The sequence below is a fragment of the Drosophila kikkawai genome, chromosome X (genome assembly GCF_030179895.1).
Source record: "Drosophila kikkawai strain 14028-0561.14 chromosome X, DkikHiC1v2, whole genome shotgun sequence".
Lineage (NCBI taxonomy): Eukaryota > Metazoa > Arthropoda > Insecta > Diptera > Drosophilidae > Drosophila > Drosophila kikkawai.
Window position 1 is genome coordinate 17,296,156 of NC_091733.1, and position 22,646 is coordinate 17,318,801.

General features: G+C 38.8%; 2 protein-coding genes across 10 annotated transcripts in view; one reads left to right on the forward strand and one right to left on the reverse strand.

The window, feature by feature from the left end:
* rut (adenylate cyclase rutabaga) overlaps positions 1-16,367 on the reverse strand; it is a 36,051-nt gene extending 19,684 nt beyond the window's left edge. For 6 of the 7 annotated variants that reach the window (XM_070287914.1, XM_070287913.1, XM_070287912.1 and 3 more), the window contains exons 1-3: positions 16,087-16,367; positions 15,224-15,305; positions 2,309-2,443 (exon numbers count right to left, since the gene is read on the reverse strand). The gene's annotated coding sequence lies outside the window, so the exon portion shown is untranslated. The remainder of the gene's footprint in view (positions 1-2,308; positions 2,444-15,223; positions 15,306-16,086) is intronic. The other variant, XM_017162628.3, reaches the window with a different exon arrangement.
* Positions 16,368-16,833: 466 nt separating this feature from the next.
* On the forward strand, positions 16,834-22,333 carry LOC108071832 (SH3 domain-binding protein 5-like). 3 transcript variants are annotated; one of them, XR_001770597.3, is made up of 6 exons: positions 16,834-17,243; positions 17,305-17,367; positions 17,459-17,877; positions 18,500-18,574; positions 18,658-20,333; positions 20,984-21,099. XR_001770597.3 is itself a non-coding variant. In XM_017162740.3 (6 exons), the coding sequence occupies exons 1-6, from the start codon at positions 17,202-17,204 to the stop codon at positions 21,237-21,239; spliced, it is 2,025 nt and encodes a 674-aa protein (XP_017018229.1). In that variant the 5' UTR covers positions 16,837-17,201; the 3' UTR covers positions 21,240-22,333. The 3 variants fall into 3 exon arrangements, 2 of the variants coding, with proteins under 2 accessions (XP_017018231.1, XP_017018229.1); XM_017162740.3 differs by having other exon boundaries at positions 16,837-17,243; positions 18,658-19,827; positions 20,984-22,333; XM_017162742.3 differs by lacking the exon at positions 18,500-18,574 and having other exon boundaries at positions 16,836-17,243; positions 18,658-19,827; positions 20,984-22,333.
* The last annotated feature ends 313 nt before the right edge of the window (positions 22,334-22,646 follow it).

Consider the following 22,646-nt stretch of genomic DNA (forward strand, 5'->3'; position numbering starts at 1 on the left):
TAGAGTTTAAGATCAAAGATCAAATCAAGGAGATTGATCAATCAGAGGAGATACCTGGACAAAGGCGAGTACAGAAAATATTTATTCTTTAAGTTTAAGATCTCGTTAATCTTAAGTTTTCTTAAAATTAAATAAAAGTATGAGTCACTCTAAAAATGTTTATATATTTTTGTATGCTTCAGAATATTTTTGATATACCTTAATTGGTTTTTTGAATATTTTTATATATTTTTTTTAAATTATATTATTAATATTCCAAATAGATATTTTACCCCAAATTTAAAGTAAAAACTTGCTAAACCAAAAATCTAAAACGTAATCTCTAACAAACTCATTTGTAGATAATGTCATCATCATTCTGCACCATTACTTTGCCGCGGAATCCGCACAAGCACAATTGATTGCTTTTTATTGCAACCGGAAGTTGCATGATCGGCATGATCGGAGATCATTCAAAGGCATCCGGTACAGAAAACCCAATGCCCGGGTTGTCTCTATCATTATCTTTCCCTGAACTAAACGATATATAAAACTTAAATCGAAACAAATCAAGAAAAAGGTAATAACTGTCATTTTGCCCAAGATGCTGTTTCAGGGGAGTTCTCAGCTGCTGATTATCCGTAATCTTGGCTATTAGCCGGATTATATTGCACAACAGCAGAACCTTGAGTCCTCGCCAATGCAGGGCACGCAAACATAACAAAAATAACAGAGAACTGAAATAGAACCCAAAAGCGAAACCGAAACCGTATCCGAAATCCATAATTACCCGTCCGTCCCCCCCAGAGATACCCGGAATATTCGGAATGGGGTTTGCGTCAGTGAATGAGTGCCCATTATGAATATTAAATGTTTGAACACAAAACGAAAAACGAAACGAGGGGGCAATGCAATGTGCTAGCTCAGGTAAAATGTTATCAAAAGTCTTGACGGAATTTGTCCATTAAATCACGAATCAGAGTTAAAATTATATTAGTTTTTTTTTATAAAGAAATGCATTACCTTAGCGACCTATAACTGTCATTGAACCTGAGCTTATAACTACTCAAGGATGTAGATTATAAAACTATAATCTCAGGTGATATACTCCCCTTCCTTGCACATTCCAATGCATAAAAACTGAAATCCTTAATTTCAATTAAAGTCTACATTTTAAAATTACAGCTAGTTAAGCATTAAAAGAAACATTTAAATATAGGATAAACAAATGAAACAAAGTGCCGACAGCAAAGAAAATAATAATTTCTATTGTTAATGACTTGGACTTTACAGCATTTAAAACAGGAAAAGAAAACAAGGCTCTAGACTCGACTAAGAGGTTTTCAGTATATTGAAAATAAAAGCGGAGAAGTAGTACAAATTTTCTGAATTTTACTTAGATATTACGTATAATACGTATTATATAAATAAATATTTTATAGATTTTTGTTAAATGAGCTTATATTTTTGTATTTTCTAACTATATATATAACTATAATTTTGTAACCAATTTCAAATTCATTAAAATTCTTTGGTAAAATAAATAATATTTTTGTTATAATCCCAATTTTATATGACTAATAGAAAACTCTTTATTATTCCTGCCCTTAAAATGTATATACCCTTCCACTCTAGGGTATCTGATATAAAATCCGAACGAATAAAAACTCAGCGTCCAAACCTTGAAATGCTCAAAAGGGACGTTTTCTCCGTTTGTTTTCGTTCTCCGTTTTTTTTTTTTTGTGCTTTTGCTATTTTCTGGTTTTTGTTGTTGATTCTCTGAGCCTGCGGAAGACAGCCGGAAGGACGCGATGAAAAAGAAATTGGCAAAGTTGACGTTTTGACTGCCTTCGTCCTGGTTCTTGAACTTGAAAGCTTCAAGGCAGCAGCAGAAGGCCAGTAAAATATTATGCAGAAGAGTCTGGACAGCAGCTGTGGTCGCCAACTGCTTATCTTATATATATGTATATATCATGGGTAATTCAGAATTCAGGCAGGAGCACAGGACTACCGCCAGGACAAAAGACACCGACAACTTGTGGGTTTGTTGAACTAGACATGAACCAAATGAATTGCAGTTGTCCTGGGTGCAGCGACCCACGCATACAGGAAGCGGCCGTCGTTGCAGTCCTTTCCTCCTGGCTAACATACATACACACATATAGCACCTGCTCCCGTTTAGCAGGACATATGCTTCTCCTATCTACCTCCCACCTGGCATTAGACTTAAACCATTATAAGCTCGCGGTGCTGATGACCCTTTGGCGGCCTGCCAGGAACACCAACAACAACAACAACTGGCACTTATCCGTGTTCTCCTCCAACTTACCCAGGAAGCTCTTAGCGAAAAATGTCCCACGAATGTGTTGCTGTGCTTAGAATCCAATGTCCCCTTTTAGTCCAATGTTTACGACATTTGTTGTCTCTGGGAGAGAGGTCTCCTCCAAGGGTTTTATTTTAATGACTGAAATTAAAAAAAGAAAACAAAATAAATTAATAAATATTAGAAGGGAGAAACTTTTCTTTGCTGGCATCAATTTTCTAAGAATATTCCTCCTCTTTTAACACATTTTCTATTCATCTACATAGGCCCCCATGACATCACTCGTCCCCAAAATCGATAAAAGGTTTTCTTCTCTGTCGCAGAGCGTAAACAAAGCCGCCAGCGACAGTCGCGAGACATCATTGATAATTATAATAAGTCGGCCGCTTTCTTACGAATATATTTATATACATATATATAAATTTATATATGCACACTGTTCAGCTCACGTCAGAGCGAGCGTTTCCCAGACCTCTGCTTATCTATCTTCTCGTCTTATCAATCGCCGTTAGCAAGTTTCCTCACCCCCCCAGCAGGGAGTTGAGAATTTTCTATAATCTCTATAACAAACTTACTATGTATATAATAAAAGGAAATTTACTAAATACTTCAAGACAATTTTGTTAACTTGACTTTCGTGTCCAAGTCTCATATTGTCCGATTCAAAACCAAGGTAGAACTTGATATACAGCCAGAACATTGCATGTGCACTTGAGTATTGCCATTGCTTTTTTATCAGCGGCACTCGAGAGCTGATTAACCCCTCCCCCCGCTCCTTTCCACTTGTTATTATCAAAATTCAAGTCGAAAGCACTGCACTGATTTGTTTTCCCTTTGGCAATCCAATGCCATTAAATATTTATAAATATTTTGCAATATTTTGTTCCAGGGAAACTAACCCACAAAGTTTATTAATAATAACAAAACAATTTAAGTTATCTTTAGATATTTTTAAGGGGAATTAATGAGGTTTTTTGTTTCACACACAAAGTGTTTTATTAAAAACAAAATAATATAATTTTTAAGGGGAATTCATGGAGTTGTCCTTTCACAAACACGGTTTGTTTTTACAAAATCAAGAAAGCAGCTACTGAATTTTATTTTATAATCAAATGGGATTCAAATAGAGGTTTAAGAAAGCTATTTTTCACTACAGAAACTACCACATTTTCCTTATCTGTATTTAAAGTTTAAAATACGATTTAAAATTCGAAATAGATATAGAAATCGAAATCGATCGATCGACTGGGGCATTATCTTAGCAGAACCCTATGACTGGACTACGCTTTCATCTCCTGATCTTCGCAGCATGTGTGCGACATCTGACAGCGTCGTCTTTTGCCCTGTCACGCAAATAATGAGCAATGCGAATGGAACAATGAGTTATGAAAACACTTGGGTACAGAGCATAGAGGCAAGAATCCAACTATAAATAGACGGGGCAATGCTTTTGGGGCACTGTTTGTTTGGAGAACTTGTTCGTCTCGATTCGTTTTGGGACGTGCCCAAGCATTTAGCAAATGCTAATCGTAATCGCAATCAAAGTGCCATTTTTAATTAACCAATTTGTATGTGTTGTGTCAAAGTGGCCGGCAAGATTGTCCCCAGATGTGGCTTTAATTTTTATTCTCTGTTTACTTTTCGTTTTTGTATATTTATAACTGCTATAAATTGGCAAATGCTCACCGTTCTGCCAATGATTTCCACTTAATTGCCCAGCCATAAGCGGATTGCCAATATCGTAAAAAGCGTAAAGCGTCGCTCTAAAAGTGGGCAGTAAATTATAATATTATGTCCGGCATCTCGCATCGTCAGCACCTCCAATAAATTACATAATGTCCGAGAGTTGGAAAGAGTGTTTGTTTGGTGGGGCACACACCAAAGTTTTGATAGTTCTAATCGCTCCAGCCAGATATAGATAGCCAAACTTGGCCACTTATGGATAAGGCCCAACTCTTCTTCCTGCATTTAAATTAATTAACTTTTCCAAAGAAAGCTCTGCCTACCAGCTGACACCAGGAATTCCAATAACCTTGTCGACGTCGTCGTCGCCGCTGGTGGAGTGTTGGACAAACATCCACACAGTCCGAAAGAGGGAACAACCCGCTGACAAGTTCAAGTGGCCAACTCAAGACTCTCTTGTCCAGAGTGGCTGCAAAGGCGCCAGGCTCCGTGATAATTGTTTTGGTCAAAAGGGGCAGGCAGCAGCTCTCAATGGGGTTCAACGGGTTCGCTACACTCTGAGGTAGCTAATTGCTGGCATTAACAACTATAATTTGTGTACCCAGCCTGTCAGGGGCCTGTCCACCTCTCTCCAGTCTCCTCTCAATATTTCTTCAGCCTCTGACTCGCTTGAGACATGATTGACGGCATTGATTGATCGGCAACGGACGAGTGGAGCGAGGAGGCTTGAGAGATACGAACAATCATCTGGCCGGCTGCCTGATCATTGGCATGTCGATCAAATTAGCAATTAGATAAACAATCGAAACAATAACTACACTCACACGCACACACCCTCCAGGCCAGTCCACAGTACAGTACATCCAACGCGCCCCGATCAAGTTATGACTTTGTTATGAAATTAAATTGGCTAGTGCTTAAATTAAAATGTTAAACCAGAACATAAGGCTAATAATAGGTAGCTGGAGGCGGTCTTTAGGCTAACTTTTGGGTGCTCTTTTAATCATTTTGTAGGATTTTGGATATTAAAGAATAATTTTTAAGATCGATTAAGAATTAAGTTGAAGTCTAGGTTCCTGTTTATTTAAATCGTAAATCGATCATAGCTAAGCCAAACGTTCTTTAATTTTAAAAAATCAGCATACTTAATATTACATCTAAAAATAAATTCATTTTTTTTAGATTTTTAATAATTTTAACGTTGGTACCCTTACAAAATGTTCGAAAACATCGAAAAAATATTTTACTTTCACCAAGCATGACCAGATCGACTCGGCTATTGATGCTGACCAAGAACATATATGATTTATAGGGTCGGAAATGACTCTTTTACTAGTTTGCCAGCTTTTGACTAATTTATAAAACCCTGCAAGGTTGTCAAAAAAGTTTTAAAACTATAGTTTTAGATACAATTTTCTTTAAATAAAATTTAATAAATATTCAATCTCCAGCTAATTATTTAAGCCATATTTTAGTGATATTTTTTATAAATCCTGGTTTCAAATTAAAACTTAAGCGAACTACCCTAAACACCTAATCTCCCACTTAAAGTATTTTATGGTGAGCTAAATATATAAAAATCTATAAGTGGCATTACCCTGACCAAGCAGGGCTTTCGCTGGTCGGTCTACAGTCACCTGTCTATCACCAAAACTACACACAGCAGGCACACTCGAGGCTCGAAGGCAACAAATTTGCTGCGCGTGCGCAAGTGTCTTGCGTTAGTTGGAGTAACTCGGCTAAGTTCGAGTCGGTTCGAGTTCAGTGCACAATATTGAAACTTAATCAATGTGCGCGCTTTTGGTGTACAGTAGTGGCTTTAACTTTGGAGCTCGGACGCTGGTCTATCTGTATCACTTTTGATTTCAAGCAGCCGCTGGCTGAGCTATTTGCACAGTTGCAGTTGCTTGGCGGCGGCGGCACGTTTTTGTCAGGGTTGCCAGCGTGAGTTCATTTTAATTGCCAGCACATTCCGCGCTGTCCGCACAGATACAGATACATTTACAGATACAGATACACTGCAGACACTCAAATCTCGAATCTCACCACCAATATTATGCAGCCTCAACTATGTAAGGAGCTTTGTAATGAACGGGAATGGAATTCCTGGCCAGCGTCCGATTTGATTGGTTTACCCCCAACGCAGGCAAGAATCTCTCAAATCATGGACAGCCATAATAGCTTCAAATTAACTGGTCGAATAGAGTTCATTAAGGCCCAACTAGGATTGCAACAGGACCTCCTATATACAGAATGCTATAAACTTAAGATTTAATGCTATTTACGTTACTTTTCACTTCCCTAACCTGGATCTAGCCTAACTAGTTGTAGCTTTATAGGGTTAAATACGGTTTAATTACTTGTTTAATTAAGGGTTTCGACTTCCAAGGCAACTATTGATGTATAATTTAAACTTAATTTGCATTGCCTTGAAAACAAAATACACTTTATGGGCTGATCTTAGAGATATAGAGACTATAATACGCTTAATTGCACGCTTAAATGCTGATCTTAGAGTTCTAGAGGTTATATAACCAGTATCTAAAAAAAATATGTAAACTAAATTAAAAGCTAAGTACATTTTAAAGCCTTGTATTAGAGGATGAGAACTATCGATAGTGGCCGCAATCGATATTGGACGATATTAAATTATGAACCATCGATAGTGTCGATAGCGCCATCGATTTTCTCCATCTCTACCTTGTATTTACTATTTCAGTAACTTTTTTCTATGGAAAAGCTGGAATTCTGCCGAAAAACTAGCTAAATATTTATACCAGGGGTGCCACAGGTATTTCTTTAAATAAAACAAATTTACAATAAATTTTATATATTTTATTTTTATTTTCAAAATATTAAAAGCAGACTTTCAGAGACATTTTCCATTGATTTTAATTGAAACAATATTCTGGAAATGAAGGGTATTCATTAGCACTTTCATCTTGGGTTAGGCCTGAGCTATTTAGGCTCCGCTTTATCTCTGATATATGGCTATATCCATAATTGATTGGCTATGTAGCTTACGCTAAAGCTGGGTTTTTTTTTTGTTCGCTCTGTTTTTTTGTGCTGACTCTGTCACATTTGGCGGCGAACAAATTAATTTCTGCGCCTACATGCACTAATTGACTCGCATATGGGCGTCTGTCTAATCTGTGGCGGCATTTAGTAATCCGCAACAAAGACGACAGGCAGTCAAAACGAAGTCCGGAACTCGGTGATGACAAATTGAAAGTAAAACCAAGCCAAAAACTATATATATAAGCCAATAAACAACTATATACTTAAATATTATATTTATTATTAGCAAAGTTAAAAGAAACCCTTTTCTACAATACAAGCAAAGCATTTTTTCGACCTAATTTAGCTACATTTCCATGAATACAAGATACAAAAAAACACCTTGGCCATAATTCATATCAGTAACTCTTCATCTTTTTTGAGGTCTGCCCACACAGGATGCTGACAAAGACGCTGCTTGACCCACAAAATGGATACAACACCATCATCCCCCGCAACTCGGTCCGTGGGACACGAGCCACGAGGGCGTGGCAGGGCACATGGCTTTGAAGCAGATCAAGTGTATGTATGCTACACGTGAGAACAGTCACACATGGACACCGGCACGCAGCTATGCAAAATGGTTAATTAGAAATCAATTGAAACGTATATGTGCTCGTAATTGGCCAACGCCTGCTAGCCGCCAACTGCAGCCGAGAGCCGCCAACTGCCAACTGCGACCCCAATACGCCACCAATTGGATGTGGCATGCAAACTGCGACGAGAACCAGTTTGGCATTTGCCCCAGCCCCTGATGCCCCTGCTGCCCCTGCAGCCCCTCTTCCTGCTTTGGTCTAGGTCCCCATCTATGCAGTCCAACTTCTATAGACCAGACTTCACCAGAGTCCGTCATATCTTAAAGGTTTGTCCATGTAAAACTTTAATGTTGCTTAATATATAACGTTTTTAAAAGGTAGCATGGATTATTTGTTAAATAAAACATCTTATATTTGCAAAAATAATATTTATAAATTATTTTATTAATTTTAAGTCTCCTAAATATTTATATCTAAAATTCATAAGTGCGTTTCATAGTTGGCAATATTATAAACAAATTTGAAACTAATTGTAAGTCTCTTTAAAACCTAAATCCAACTTTTTAAAAGCCTAAGATTGTGATTTTTTATATATATTTAGAAGAGATTAATCGTTGACAATAATATTCATAAATTGTGAGCCTCCTAAAAATATAAAAAATATTAAAAATCAAATTTCTCTAAAGGCCTTCATTATTTATATTTAAGAGAGTCTAAAAGTTTTTTGTTTCAAATATTTTATAGAGGTTCATCTTTTGTAGAAACTCAAATTAATATTAAATTTAGATTAAGAATCACTCCTCTTTATAATAATTTCTATTATACCTCATTATAAAAGTATTTATAACTATTTTCATGTAGACATCTTTTACATAATTATTTATTGCGAAGTTCTACTGTATCTCTGTGTGGGCATCCCATGGACTGCCGATTCTCCGGATCGGCCCATCCATTGGGATCCCACACTCTCCTCTCCTGCAGCCGCAAACAACTTTATCGGAGTATTAGAACCGCTGTTTGTTGATTTTTCAAATGCCACAAAAGCCGTGTGTCTGTCCGTTCAACAAGCCGCCGACCAATCGCCACTTGAGTGCGAATGAAGTGGTAGAGACTCATTCACGAAGTGCCGATTACTCGCGAAAAGAGGCCTTACATAAGTGAGAGATAAAGCCAAAAATTTGGGTGGAAGCTGACTCAGGGAAGAGGGTTTTTGGCAGCTGGTAATATACCTTAAATCCTGATAATATAAATTCTAGTTTTAATTTAAGTTTAAATAATTAGATTTAATAATTTTAAAACCCTTTAAAAGTCTCATAATTCATTAATATTCAAAATATTATTTTAAAATTAAAATCATTTTAATATTCCAATGTTTTCTTCTGGCGCCTATCAAAGGCCAACAACATAAGGTTTTTTATTTTGTTATTCCCCTAGTAAATACATATTTCAATGGCACTTCCTACTTGTCACCGTGTTGTTAAGCAATTTAACGCGCTGACATAAGGTTAGAAGGCCGAGTCGAGTCTTTGGCCACCTCTTTGTGCCTTATCACCTGCTGCCGTCGCCGTTGCCGTCGCCAGGTTGTGCGGGTGTGAGGTTGCCCCGCAGTCAAGTCAATGCACAATTTGCATGCATGTCACGTTCCCTGCAACGATGACGGCTTCGTCACCTGGCCCAACGCACAACAGGCACTGCCACTGGCCAACGAGAGCGGCTAAAAATGTATATATATATATATACTAGCAGACCCGACCCGCTTTGCTGGGCCCGTACTAATTATAGTTGACCCGGCAAACACTGTTTTGTCATGCATATTATTTGTAGGAAACAATACGGAAACAATGAGCATATTACAGAGTTGTCAGTAAATAAAATATTAAACCTTCAACAGTAATCTTAATATATAAAAATCTCCTGTCACTATGTTTGTTCGCTATAGACTCCTAAACCGCTTCCTCTGCTTGTTCAATAAAATGATACTGGCATCGGGTCGTTACGCGCTCTTCACAATTGCCCATGAAATAAATTTGAAGAAATTTCGGATTATCATCAGGCATCAATAATCCAATTTTGTGGTACATCTGGCCTTGTATTTTGAATGTAGTTTCAAAATTACGTCCATCGGATGCAAGATCACAAATTTTAGTGGCCCCAAATGACGTCATTTGGAAGCAACTATTAAATTTGCGTATTTTACGCAAAAATAATTTTGAGTCATTTGAATTTCCAGCAAGAAGGGATAATAAAGGTTCTGGCGGAGCAAGTAGAGGTTGCAAAACGACTTTTCCTGCTGCGCAGCACATACCGGCAGTTTCATTCCGAAATTTAAACGCCTGACAATATTGACATACTTTGTCCATTCCACCGATAGCAATTTTTGAATGCGCAAAGTAGTTAATATCTGGTGCATATTCAAAAGCAAGACGAACGAATGATGTACGAACTAATGAGCGACTGTTCCGCTGCCTTTGTCGTACTGGTGCTCGTACTATACATATCTATGTTTCTATCTCGAGCCGCCCTGATTCTCGTAATATTCTGCTGCAGACGTTCGCTACGCTGTTCCTGGGATTCTTGTGCACGACCTTCTGCTGTCCTAATTCTTTGAGCTCTATTTCTTGTATTGACTTGTTCTGGCAACTGATGAGCTCTTTCGAAACGTCTGCGTCGTGCCACTCTGCTGCTTACGTTGTTGAGATTCGATCTTTTCGGTGGCATTTTGCTGAAAATATTATCTTACCTTCTTAATGTATTTCAAATGATAATTTAGAGACTCACCACTTATAAACACAAAACAATAATTATGAATGACAAATGACAAGAAAAGAAAAGACATTCTGACGAAATGCGATTTATTGAAATAATATATTACAAAATATGTAATTCGTGAAGAACCGCTCAACCAATTTGGTGCAAACTCATCAACAAAATAGCCCGAGCAAAGCATAAAGATTTGGTTAAATAAGCACACTAAATTCCATAAGAATCGGTAAAGCCGTTTCGGAGGAGTGCATAAAAAAAGAAGATTCCTCCTTGTTCTGCCGAAACTGCCATGATGTAAAAGATCTTAGCTATCCTATCTCTCAAGTTGAACCAAACTGCATAAGCACACTAAATTTCATGAGAATCGGTAAAAACGTTTCGGAGGAGTGCATAAAAAAATAAGATTCCTCCTTGTCCTGCCGAAACTGCCATTATGTAAAAGATCTTAGCTATCCTATCTCTCAAGTTGAACCAAACTGCATAAGCACACTAAATTTCATGAGAATCGGTAAAACCGTTTCGGAGGAGTGCATAAAAAAATAAGATTCCTCCTTGTCCTGCCGAAACTGCCATGATGTAAAAAATCTTAGCTATCCTATCTATCAAGTTGAACCAAACTGCATAAGCACACTAAATTTCATGAGAATCGGTAAAGCCGTTTCGAAGGAGTGCATAAAAAAGAAGATTCCTCCTTGTCCTGCCGAAACTGCCATGATTAGCTATCCTAACTCTCAAGTTGAACCAAACTGCATAAGCGCACTAAATTTCATGAGAATTGGTAAAGCCGTTTCGGAGGAGTGCATAAAAAAATAAGATTCCTCCTTGTCCTGCCGAAACTGCCATGATGTAAAAAATCTTAGCTATCCTATCTATCAAGTTGAACCAAACTGCATAAGCACACTAAATTTCATGAGAATCGGTAAAGCCGTTTCGAAGGAGTGCATAAAAAAGAAGATTCCTCCTTGTCCTGCCGAAACTGCCATGATTAGCTATCCTAACTCTCAAGTTGAACCAAACTGCATAAGCGCACTAAATTTCATGAGAATTGGTAAAGCCGTTTCGGAGGAGTGCATAAAAAAATAAGATTCCTCCTTGTCCTGCCGAAACTGCCATGATGTTAAAGATCTTAGCTATCCTATCTCTCAAGTTGAACCAAACTGCATAAGCACACTAAATTTCATGAGAATCGGTAAAGCCGTTTCGGAGGAGTGCATAAAAAAGAAGATTCCTCCTTGTCCTGCCGAAACTGCCATTCTGACTGAAAAGCGACAGACAGGATGGATTGACATATTAGTTGGTTGTCAAATCTAATGTCAAATATTATGATTGCGTTCAGAAATTTAACTTAAGATTTATAATTTAACGTTTGTGACAAAACTTAAGATTTATCTTTCGATTTCTATATAGTCTTATTAAAAACAAAAGACAGATTAACAACTGAAGTTAGCTAAAATTAATTTTCTCGAAGCTATATGAAGCTGTGAGACTATGCAATTTTGTCGCGTTCGCGATTCACTTTCACTTTTGTTGAGTTTCGGAACGCGATATTAGATCCTCCAACGCGCATGCGAATTTGAACTTTATACAGCGGTAATAAATTACAAATTGACTCTCCATTTTATTTAGAAAACGTTTGTATGGGAAATAGAAAAATACTGTTTTGAGGATTTTCCCGGCAATTATTCGAATTTTTCTCACCTTTTAAACCTTCCCTAGACCTCCACGAATAATTCAAGACCAAGATAAGATAAATCCGTTCAGCCATTCTCGAGTTTTAGCGAGACTAATGAACAGCAATTGATTTTTATATATATAGATTTCAAACTGGGAATGATACACAAAACAATGGGGTAGGAAAACATACAAAAGTTGTGCGAAGGACAAGCCGAGAAATAAATGCTCTACCCCAAAGAGCTGTTAATACACAACAACGGGAAATTAAGTTAATTTTTTGTGTGTGTTTTTTTAAGACATTCCTTTCACTAAACTTTAGCATTGACAAGGCATTTTTCTTTTCTCTGCCAAATTATCAACTTTTCCATTTACCCATCATCATCTGCCAAGACCCATCAACTATTTGTTGTAGCTTCTGCTTCTGTTTCGGTTTATTTACTTTTTTTTTATAAAAAATAAATCACCAGCAGAGCTCACAGCTCGTGAGCAAAATATATATTTAAACCGCAACAAATAATAATTGGAAACGAAAATGTTTAAAGTCAATTAAAGAGCTTTGACCATGTATTTGTCTGTGCGCTAAGTGAGTTGAATTCTTAGACGCCGGCGCCGCTGAGTTACGATTTCTCAGAATGCGCCATAATCGAAAAAAATGAAACAAAAAAACAAATGCCTCGATATTGGGAAATGCAGGGGGAGTTATCTATGGAGCTATTGAGATGACGAAGCAGCCGGAGGAGAGCCAGAGGGGAGGCGAGCATAAAAGTTGCAATTACATTTTGCCTTTCAAACCAAACGATGATGAATATAATGAAGTTGTTGTGGATGCACTGTGAAAACCGTTCGTGTTGTCAATAATTTTATATAAAAAGAACATAAATCTAAGAAATGATGGCTTAAAATTTCCAAGTACAAAGTCAGATACAAAAACAACAAAGATTCCCTATACTTTTTGTGGTATCTCTTCTTGTATTATTGTAAATTAAATCAATCAAAGCTCTTATAAAATTAAAATTCATTTAAATTAACAAAAATTCCAAAGAACAAAAATTAATCAAAACAGATTGGTTCTATAAACCTTATTTCTTTCAGTGTGGCTTTGCTGGTGCTGCATGTAAGTTTGCCTGCCTGTTGTCGTTGTTGCGAACAACGCAAGTTTTTGTAAATTTGCAGCGCGTACCGCACCGCAGCAGCAGCAGCAGCAACAAGAACTGCAACAGCCACAGCTACGAGAATGTGGTCAAAGTTCATTGAACCATTAGAATGCACTTTGCCTTTTGCCGAAGCGAGAGAGATGCTAAAGAAGATGCAGCCGCTGATATGGATATATAGGGCTCATATGCGTGTGCCTGGTGATGTTGCACCGGCAAAAAATTGATGGAACGATGCGCAAATTAACCAAAAAACTTGGATCGAATTTCTATAATATATTTGTAATTATATTGATATTTTAAGATAAAATATCCCCTACATTCTGTGCAGATTAAGACTGGAATCGTTGCTATTTCTTCATTGGTTTTCCATAAACCGTGAGAGCGACACATATTGGCCATATAACCCCTAACACAGTGGTATCCTTGAACTCTATAGAGAATCGCGCCTTTGGCGACCTTTTTTCGCAAACAATAAGTGAAATATTTATGCACTTGTGAGCACACACCAACATTTACACCAACAGCAGCCGCAGAAAGTGCATGTGAAGGGCCCCTCACCAGCCTGGGTCCGGGGCTTTGTTCGTGTGAAAATTGCTTAAGCGACGCCGAAGGTCGAGGAGGCCAATGCACCAAGTGTTATTACCAATAACAATGCGATATGGCATTAAAGCGCACAGGGCCACTGGAGAAACACAGAGAGAGAGCTAGGCAGAGCCCAGAGGAGCATCCTCCTCCCCGAGCGATCATCATCATCGGCGTGGAGCCGTGAAGACCATTTAAAAATAACAAAATCAAACGAGCCCCATGATTTCACAGAGACAACATGTCGCATGTCTCGCTGCCTCACCCCTTCTCAGCCCAGCCCAGCCCAGCCTCTTCTTTCCTTTTTCAGATATGTGTGGAGGCACAGGGGGAAAACAAGACAAGATAATATTAAAAAAAAATCAAAACAATCTGCGGGAGAACACTGAAAAACATGTGTCAGCTGCAGCAGCTTTCATTAACCATTACCGGCGGCTGTACACAGTGTGTGTGTTTCGCCCTAACACAGAATTATTTATAGAAGGTATAGTCTTGTATGGATTTATAATTTGTACAAATTGTACCATTAATATGGTACATCATAAATCCTTTTAGGTACTATAAAGATCACTGGGAACTCTCCATTCTCAGTCATAAATTATGGTATTCGAAATTTTGTATCTTCTTTAAAGTTTCTTTGGTGATAAGTTTGAATCTATATTTAATTTAATCGATTTAAAGGTACAGCTTTAAAGGTACATTAATTACTAAAATATTAAACAAAAAAAACCTTGTAAAGCCACATTAACGTCATAAAATACAGAAATTGATTTATATATTTTTGATTCTTGATTTCAGTTTACTTGAATTTAGCAAAAAGTCACGTCGGATCTTTGGGTTTCTAGATATAGTCGTCATAGGGACTCAAGGGTAAGACTAAATTGCAAATGGATGAATGAACGATAAGTTCAAGTCGTGACTAATTTAAATATTAATACAACAAGAAATATTTTTATAAATAACGAATTAAACCTCATAACTTAATTTTGAAGTAATTTGTATGATTAAATTAGGAAGTAATTTCCATTTCTGGAAATTTAATAAATTATAATTTGTTAGCAAAATCTATTTATTAAGAATTGCAAGAATTATTGGTTTAAAAGCTTATAAGCTGACATACTTGACGTATGAGTGATTTTTAAAAATAGATAAGTTCGCCATTGAATATTAATATAACTTATTTATTTTAAAAAATCGCTCGTCAGTTGGAATTTAATAATTATTAATAACTGCATATTCACTTAGTAAACAAATAAATATAGACAAGCTAACAGTGTAGCTAATTGTTGATTTATTAAAGTTTGTTTTGTAATTTATAATTTAGTTATTAAAGCAAACTGTATAATCCTGAAAAATACTTAAATAATAATAATAAATAATGATATTATATAAAACATTTTACTTAGTATATTATTATTAACAATATTATTATTGTTCATTATTAATTTAACTTGCAACAAAGGTGAACTTACGTTTAGTTTTTGGTTCCTTTTCTGTTTGCGTTTTTATTGTTGCTGCTGCTGCTGCCGCTGCAGCCTCAAGATGCGTAGCTGACTGCCGCAGAGAAAGAGAAGGAGCCAGAGAAAGAGAGGAAGAGAATAAGAGAGAGACAGTTTGAATGGAGCGAAGCGGAGAAGTCGAAGTTAACCCTAATTAAATGTTTGGCTTTTGATTAAGCAAGAATTGTGTGTGCGGCGGCACCACCACGCGTGGGGGCAAGTGCAGTCAATACACACACACACACACAACCACATGGACACATGCACATGCACTTGCTGACTGGTTTTCTTTTCTTTGGCCTTTCTTTTGGGCCTTTTCTCTGTGTACCTCTGCTCCCCTATTTTTCGGTTATCTAACTTGAAGGGACAGAGAGACACACACAGGTGACATGTCCAAACTTGAGGAAGTAAAGGAGGAAGCAACTGCGAAACGGCTGCCAATCCCGTTATTGATTTTTTGCGGCAGCTTGTTGTTGTTGTTACCACTGCTGCAAAGCCAAAAATGAAAACAAAAAGAAAAAACTAACAAAAAAAAAGGCGTGTGGCAAAGAGTCAAGAGGAGAGCAGAGGAAAAGCCAAAGGCAAACGTCGTCTAAGCGCATCTATAGACAACACACACACACACGCACACACACACACACACACTGAGGCACGCACGAAGAGCGCGGAGGAAAGAACCGAAAAACGAGTTAAGACGCAGACAATGCAGATAAAGCCAGCCAGCAGCAGCCGCAACAACATGGCCCAGAACAACAATAACAGTAAGCAGCGGCAGCAGCACGTTCGCTTTCTTCGACTGCCACTGCATTTTACTTGGAAAATCTGAATTTCTTTACATTTTCCTTAAGAAGAGTCGCTCGCCTCCTCGGCTTTTCTTTAATTGCGCGCGCGCATTTCGCAAACCGAAAAAGGAAAACAAACGGAAACGCGCACAGTTAATCTCTTTCTTTTATGTTTTAAAAATCAAAACAAAACTGGGTGGCACCGAAAAAAAAAATTATAACAACCGGACTGCGGTGCGCTTCGCGTTTTATTTTTTTTTAACACCTTTCCGTCGCGACAACAACTTCACTTCTGCTTTCTTTCGGTTTGTTTGGTTTTTCAGCTCGGCCAGCGACGGGCGGTGCTGCCAACTCTTGAAAAAGCTATGCCAGCATTTGAAAAAAGCTATAATAGGGGTGGCAGAACATCGATAGAAACATCGATGAGTCGATTGTTATTAAACTTTTTTGGTATTAATTCTGGATCGTGTTCCAGATCATGATACCGAACCTATTTCAACGGAATGCTAAAAGCTATAAAAAATTAAAGCCAATAAGAAGCTCCAGTTCATAAATGGATTATGATATATATCTTGAAAAAGCCTTTCTTTAAAATGTATTAAATAATAGTAAATAAATAAGTAAATAATAATTATTAAATAATAGGATCAATAAATCGAAGCTCTCTTGCCCGTTAAATTCAAAATTCTATTCCCACCTGGCCATGCTGCCCAACAGCTTAGGCAAGCTTTTCGCTGTAAGTGGCATCACTTCGCATCACCGAGCTTTGAAAGCTGTGCGTGGGTGGTGTTCCCCGCCGACGGCCCACCGGCTGCCACCCCATCAGATGGTCACCTTGGCTATGGTGGTGCTTGACGGCTTCGCCCAGCTGTCTTTCGCGGGGCTTTTCTGCTGGCAGAAAGCTGCGTGCGTCGTGTTGTCATAGTTATGTGTACGCATTTGTTGTTGCAAAAGCTCCAGCAGCAGCTCCGTCGGAGCAATTGATTCGCTGCGGATTCCCTAATAAAAACAAATTGCCAGCCGCAACTGACAGAGCGTAGAAGCAGCCACCACAAGCGAGCAACCTTGGATGCAGTGCATCCGCCGCCCGTCGCCCGGAACGTAGTGAAATCACAGTGAAAGCGCAGAAAACACAAGAAGCAACTGAAGCAGCAGCAGCAGTAGCAGCAATGTCGACGGAGAGCAACACACCCGTGGATCCAAGGGTCCAGGTAAGCCATCTGCATCCCACGCATCCGGAGCTGACAACTAACCCTCATTTGACCTGCCCAGATTGAGCTGGAGAAGCTGAATTCGGCCACGGACAACATCAATCGCTACGAGGTGGAGCTCGACGTGAGTGGCAGTTATTGATTTTTCCCCCCAAAACGAAAAAACAAAAAAAAAGTGAACCCTCTGACCCGATTTTTCCCCAATATTTCCCAAGGAGGCCAAGTGCGAGTTCAAACGCCTGCTGGCGGAGAGCGTGGTGCGGATCAAGACCGCCGCCCACAAGCTGGGAAACTCGATAGATGCCGCCAAGCCCTACTACGAATCCCGCATCTATGCCGCCCAGCTGGCCAAGGAGACACAGCAGGCGGCCGCCAACCATGAGAAGGCCAAGTCCATCCATGCCGCCGCCAAGGAAATGGTCTATCTGGCCGAGCAGGGTCTCGGCGAGAAATCCACACTGGACACCGCCTGCCAGGAGATGCTCAGCCATGCCGCCAGCAAGGTGAACCAATCCCAGCTGGAGGTCACCGATACCCGCAATGCCCTCAAAATGTGTCAACTTAAGCTCGAGGTGGCCAATAATCGGGTTGGCAAGCTGCAGGGACAGCTCAAGCAGGCTTTACGGGCATCCAGGTAAAATTCTGAATAGGATATAATTATATTATATTATATAGGCAGGTTCTAAGTGTCCTTAATTCCCATGTCCGATAATATTAATATAAATCCGTATAAACACTTCTAAACCCAAAGACTAGATAGTTACAGATCTTAAATATGGTCTGAAAAACTAGGAGCTAGCTTAGAGTATCTATAGAATACCTATAAAGAGTATCTATGTATAGTATCTATAAGGAGAATCTATAAGGAGAATCTATAAGGAGTATCTATAAAGAGTATCCATAAAAAGTATCTACAAAGAGTATCTATAAAGCGTATCTCTAAAGAGTATCTACAAAGAAACTAATTTATTATTTTATAAGATGGAAGCGTTCGAGAGTAGATTTATCGGTACTGTATAGATATTTGACCCCAAGGATATTGCGTTATTAGACTCAAAAAATCGTAATTACTAATATCTCCCTTCGGATATATACCGAAGTTACGTTTTCCCCGTTTCGGCTCTCATTTTATAATTAACTTTTAAGTTTTCTTCATTTTTTTCCCCTCATTTCTAACTGCTTTTTATATATATATATATATTTTCGACACTTCTTTTCTTTTCTTCTTTCTTTTTATTCTTTCCTTTCTTTTATAGATTGCAGCTCAAGCGCAATTTACTTTTGTTGAGATATTTTAGCATTATGCACGCCTTGTATTGTACCCTCTGTTCGTGAGTATCGCTCACTGAGTTAATGCCACCTGTGCATAGGACTAATCCGGGGGAATCCCCCCATATCGCTATCGATACTGCAGGCCGTACTACGAGACGCGAGCAAACTACAATGGACTGCTGAAGGCCCAGAAGACTCGGGTGAACGAGCTGGAGGCGAAGGTCAGTGCGGCGAAGCTCACCTACAACGAGGCACTGAAGAATTTAGAGCAAATCTCCGAGGATATCCACCGGCAGCGCCAGCAGCGCAACAATCTCCTGAATTACGAGGCCATGCTGCGTCAGGTGGATGCTGTGGATGCTCTGACAGCGGGCGAGGTGGCGCCAAAGCAGCAGCAACCAGAGGAGGAGCCAGAGGAATTAGGCCCCGAGGAGCAGTACCTGCAGATGCCCGAGCGGCTGGGCCATGAGTGCCCCCACCTGCTCACCGATTTCGAGGCCGTGCTCACCTTCCCGCAGAAGCTAGCCGGCGGCATGCACAAGTCGGCTAGCACCAGTGCCGCGGATGGGGAGTCCGGGTTGGGGCCACTGGGCCTGCATGCCCCCTATGATCTGAAGTCGGGCAGCGGCGGCTCCTTGGGATCTGGCTCTGCTTCCGCATCTGCCTCCGCATCCGCCTCCGTATCGGCCTCCTCAGCCTTTGCCTCGGCCGCTGGAGCACCGGCGGACAATGACATCGAGCAGTGGACGGAGATCCGGCTTTCGCACTCGGACAGCACCAGCTCCAGCTACTCAAACCAGTCGCTGCTGGAGCAGCATGGCCTGGAGAGTGCGGGCAGCACTGGCGGCGGCCTGGGCCTGGGCCTGGGACGGAACCAGCTGGACGCCGATGCCCAGTCGCAGCACTCGACCTCGTCATCGGACGAGCCGAAGCGCAAAGTTACCTGCACGACGATATTCCAGGACGATAGTAGCGCCTCAAGCGGTACTGGAAGCGGTGGCCAGCAGATGAGTCGCAAGCAGAGCCTCAGCCAGTGGCTGTCCCGCTCGAACAGCTTCAAGGGCAGTGGCCGAAGGCAGAGTTTGGACCTCCTGATCGATGCCGGGGACAAGGTGAAGGATGTGTTCAGCTACGGCTTCCAGAAGGTCGGACGCAGCCTGGAGCGACGCAACAGTGAATCGGAGATGGCCGGCGATAATGCCAGCGGTGCCGAGGAGGAGGCCCTGCTCACCGCGCACACTGAGGTGACATCGGCCTCCAGTGCCTCCGCCTCATCATCCTCCGGGCCAAGTGATTTTTTCCTCTTCAGCAGGTCAGTAGATGGTGATAAGGCGAGCGGTAGCAGTGGCAGTAGTGGCGGCGGAGGTCGCAGCCTGCTCAACTCGCTGCAGAGCCGCCTGACCAAGCTCATTTGAATCCGAATCCGAAAACCGAAAACCAAATCCGAAACCCCGAAAACTCTGCGACTCTCGAATTTAGAACCAGCTCAAGAAAAAAAATTAACTCTAAAAACGCACTCATCTATCCAACAACCTACAACAACAAGAACCTACAACAAATAACTGCAAAATTTATATAATTCTATTTGATATCACAAACAACAATTGGCTGCTTTGATTTGGTCTCTGCTTTTGCTACTTTCAATATTTCTCACATTATAACAAAAGATATATATATATACTGTATGTATATATATACTACTAACAGCAATTACAACAACAACAACTACTGCAACAACAACAGCAATTACAACAACAACCATTACAGCACGAACGCACACTCGCTTAAAAACCACAACCAAAAAAACCAAAAAATTCTGTATGTACTGCTCAAAATGCCAAAAAAAAAATCAAAAAAAATTTAAAACAATTTATTATCACATGTTATTTTGCCCCAATTTTTATTATATTTTGTTTTTGTTTTTGCTAGTTAATACTAAATATCTAATAACAATACTTGTTCTCGCTATCCCCCTCTCAATCAAGTCGAAACCTTCACCTTCGCTCTCATTCCCTTTCAAAACTGAATGCAAACTTTGTGTGTGTTTTAATAATTTAAATGTGATTATGTTTTCTGAACAAAAAAAAAATATATATATATATATATGTTACTCACTCCATTACCACTTACATCATCATTAACCTCCGAAACTAGGCTTCTTTTTCTGTTTGATTTACAAATGTATGTAGCTTTATAAACCTTTTTGCCTGAAAACAAAAATGTACTCGGATATTCATTTTATTGATTTATTATATTTCAACGATAAATTAAGACTTAAAGATAAATATCTGAGTACCAGGTCCTTGTTTTACTTTAAAAATCGAATTCTTATTGTTACTTTAGTTCGTTGTAATTGTGCCCATTGCTTTATCAATCGCTATGCTTCATATATAATCGGTTAACTGTCGTGTCCTGTTCAGCTGTAAATAATCTTAAATATTTAATAATAACCAACACACAATTTACAGATCTTCAGAGCCTAAAGAGCTGCTGTCCGATGAGCAGGTTGAGAATTTACTCTTAAATCACACGGTGGACGAGCACGGTGCCATTATTGTGGAAGAACTCAAGTCGCCAACAACAAATACAACAACAACATCAACAAGCATGTATCACACACACCAACAACAACAACAACAAAAGCAACAGCAGCAGCAACAACAGAAGCAACAACAACACAGCAACCATCAGGCGCTTAACGTTGTGGGAGCCCTGCTGTTTTGAAACGAACGAAACTGATCCTCTAATCCTTTCTAGCCTATCTACACTAGACATACACACACCAACGCACTCAAAAAACCCACATAAATGTACATATACATATGTAGTGATGGGGGAGTAGTGATAAGTAGTTCACTTGTTCACTCACTTGGTTACCTTTACAGTTGTTTACTCACTTCTAAGTTGCTTTAGTTGCTGAATGAACATCTGAGTGAACAGTTGGAAAGTAAATGAACTTGTTCACAATTATATTCACTATTATATTCAGTGATCAAATCTCGTATCAAGATAAAAACGGGATTTCTCAAGGTCTATATATATTTTTAATTAATTTTATTAAGTTTTGTGAATTTTCCGCTTATAATATTATAAACAATCTAGGGCTGGAATAATTTCCTATATCTTAAAACCAAATTAACTTGTGTTTTCAATGGAAATGTGCTTAGATCTCCAACTCCCATCACTGCTTATGTGTATAAAACTATGAGAATTATGGCAAAATTTTACTCCATGAGTATTTTTGACAAAAACAATTAACAATTAGTCAACAAAATGAGATAAAAGTAGCGTACATATCATTGGAGACATCAAGCAGCAGAAATATTTTACACACACACACACCAAGCAAGGAAACTACCTACATATGTACTAATCCTATTCAACAAAAAAAAAAAAAAAAAAAAAAAAAACAGCAATAATTTAGTTGATTTAGTTACATAGAGAATAAGAGAGTTACATTTTATGCTGTTTACAAAAAGCAAAAATAACTAAAAGCTAGTCAAGAAACGAAATCAGTTTAATAGTCTTAGTCCCTGCGTATTTAGCTAAACATTCAGCAAACAAAAACGTGGATTTAGAAACCCGGAAAATACATAAGATTGTACAAATAATGTTAAATGGTGTTAATGGTGTGCGCAGGAGGCGATTTGGGGGAGGTGTGTGGCCTGTAAGAACTTTAATAATAATCAACTACGATAACTTTTACAAAGTATATAAGCAACCTTACCGACCCTCCTCCAGTCACCTTCTGGGTACACCCCTAAATGTTAAATACTTACGTACATATTGATACCTGCATAAAAATTATATGAAGAGTATTCTCCAAAAGGTGTTTTCTTTTATTTTCAAAAACTGGGAAGAAATAACGAAAGTTTCCGGATATTATAAGTAAGTTATAAAGATTTTAATACTCCAAGAGTTTCTTATAATTATTTATTATTTTATTTATATAACGGTCGTTAAAAATGTAGTATTTTATAGCGTTTTCCAAAGAGCTTTCTTTTATAAAACAAAAACTGAGAACAAGGAATGTAAGGGGAATCTGTTTTTTTGATTATAGTTACCAAGAGTTATAAATTAAAATTAAATTCAATTTTACTTACTTAAAATTACAAAAACTTCAATAGTTTT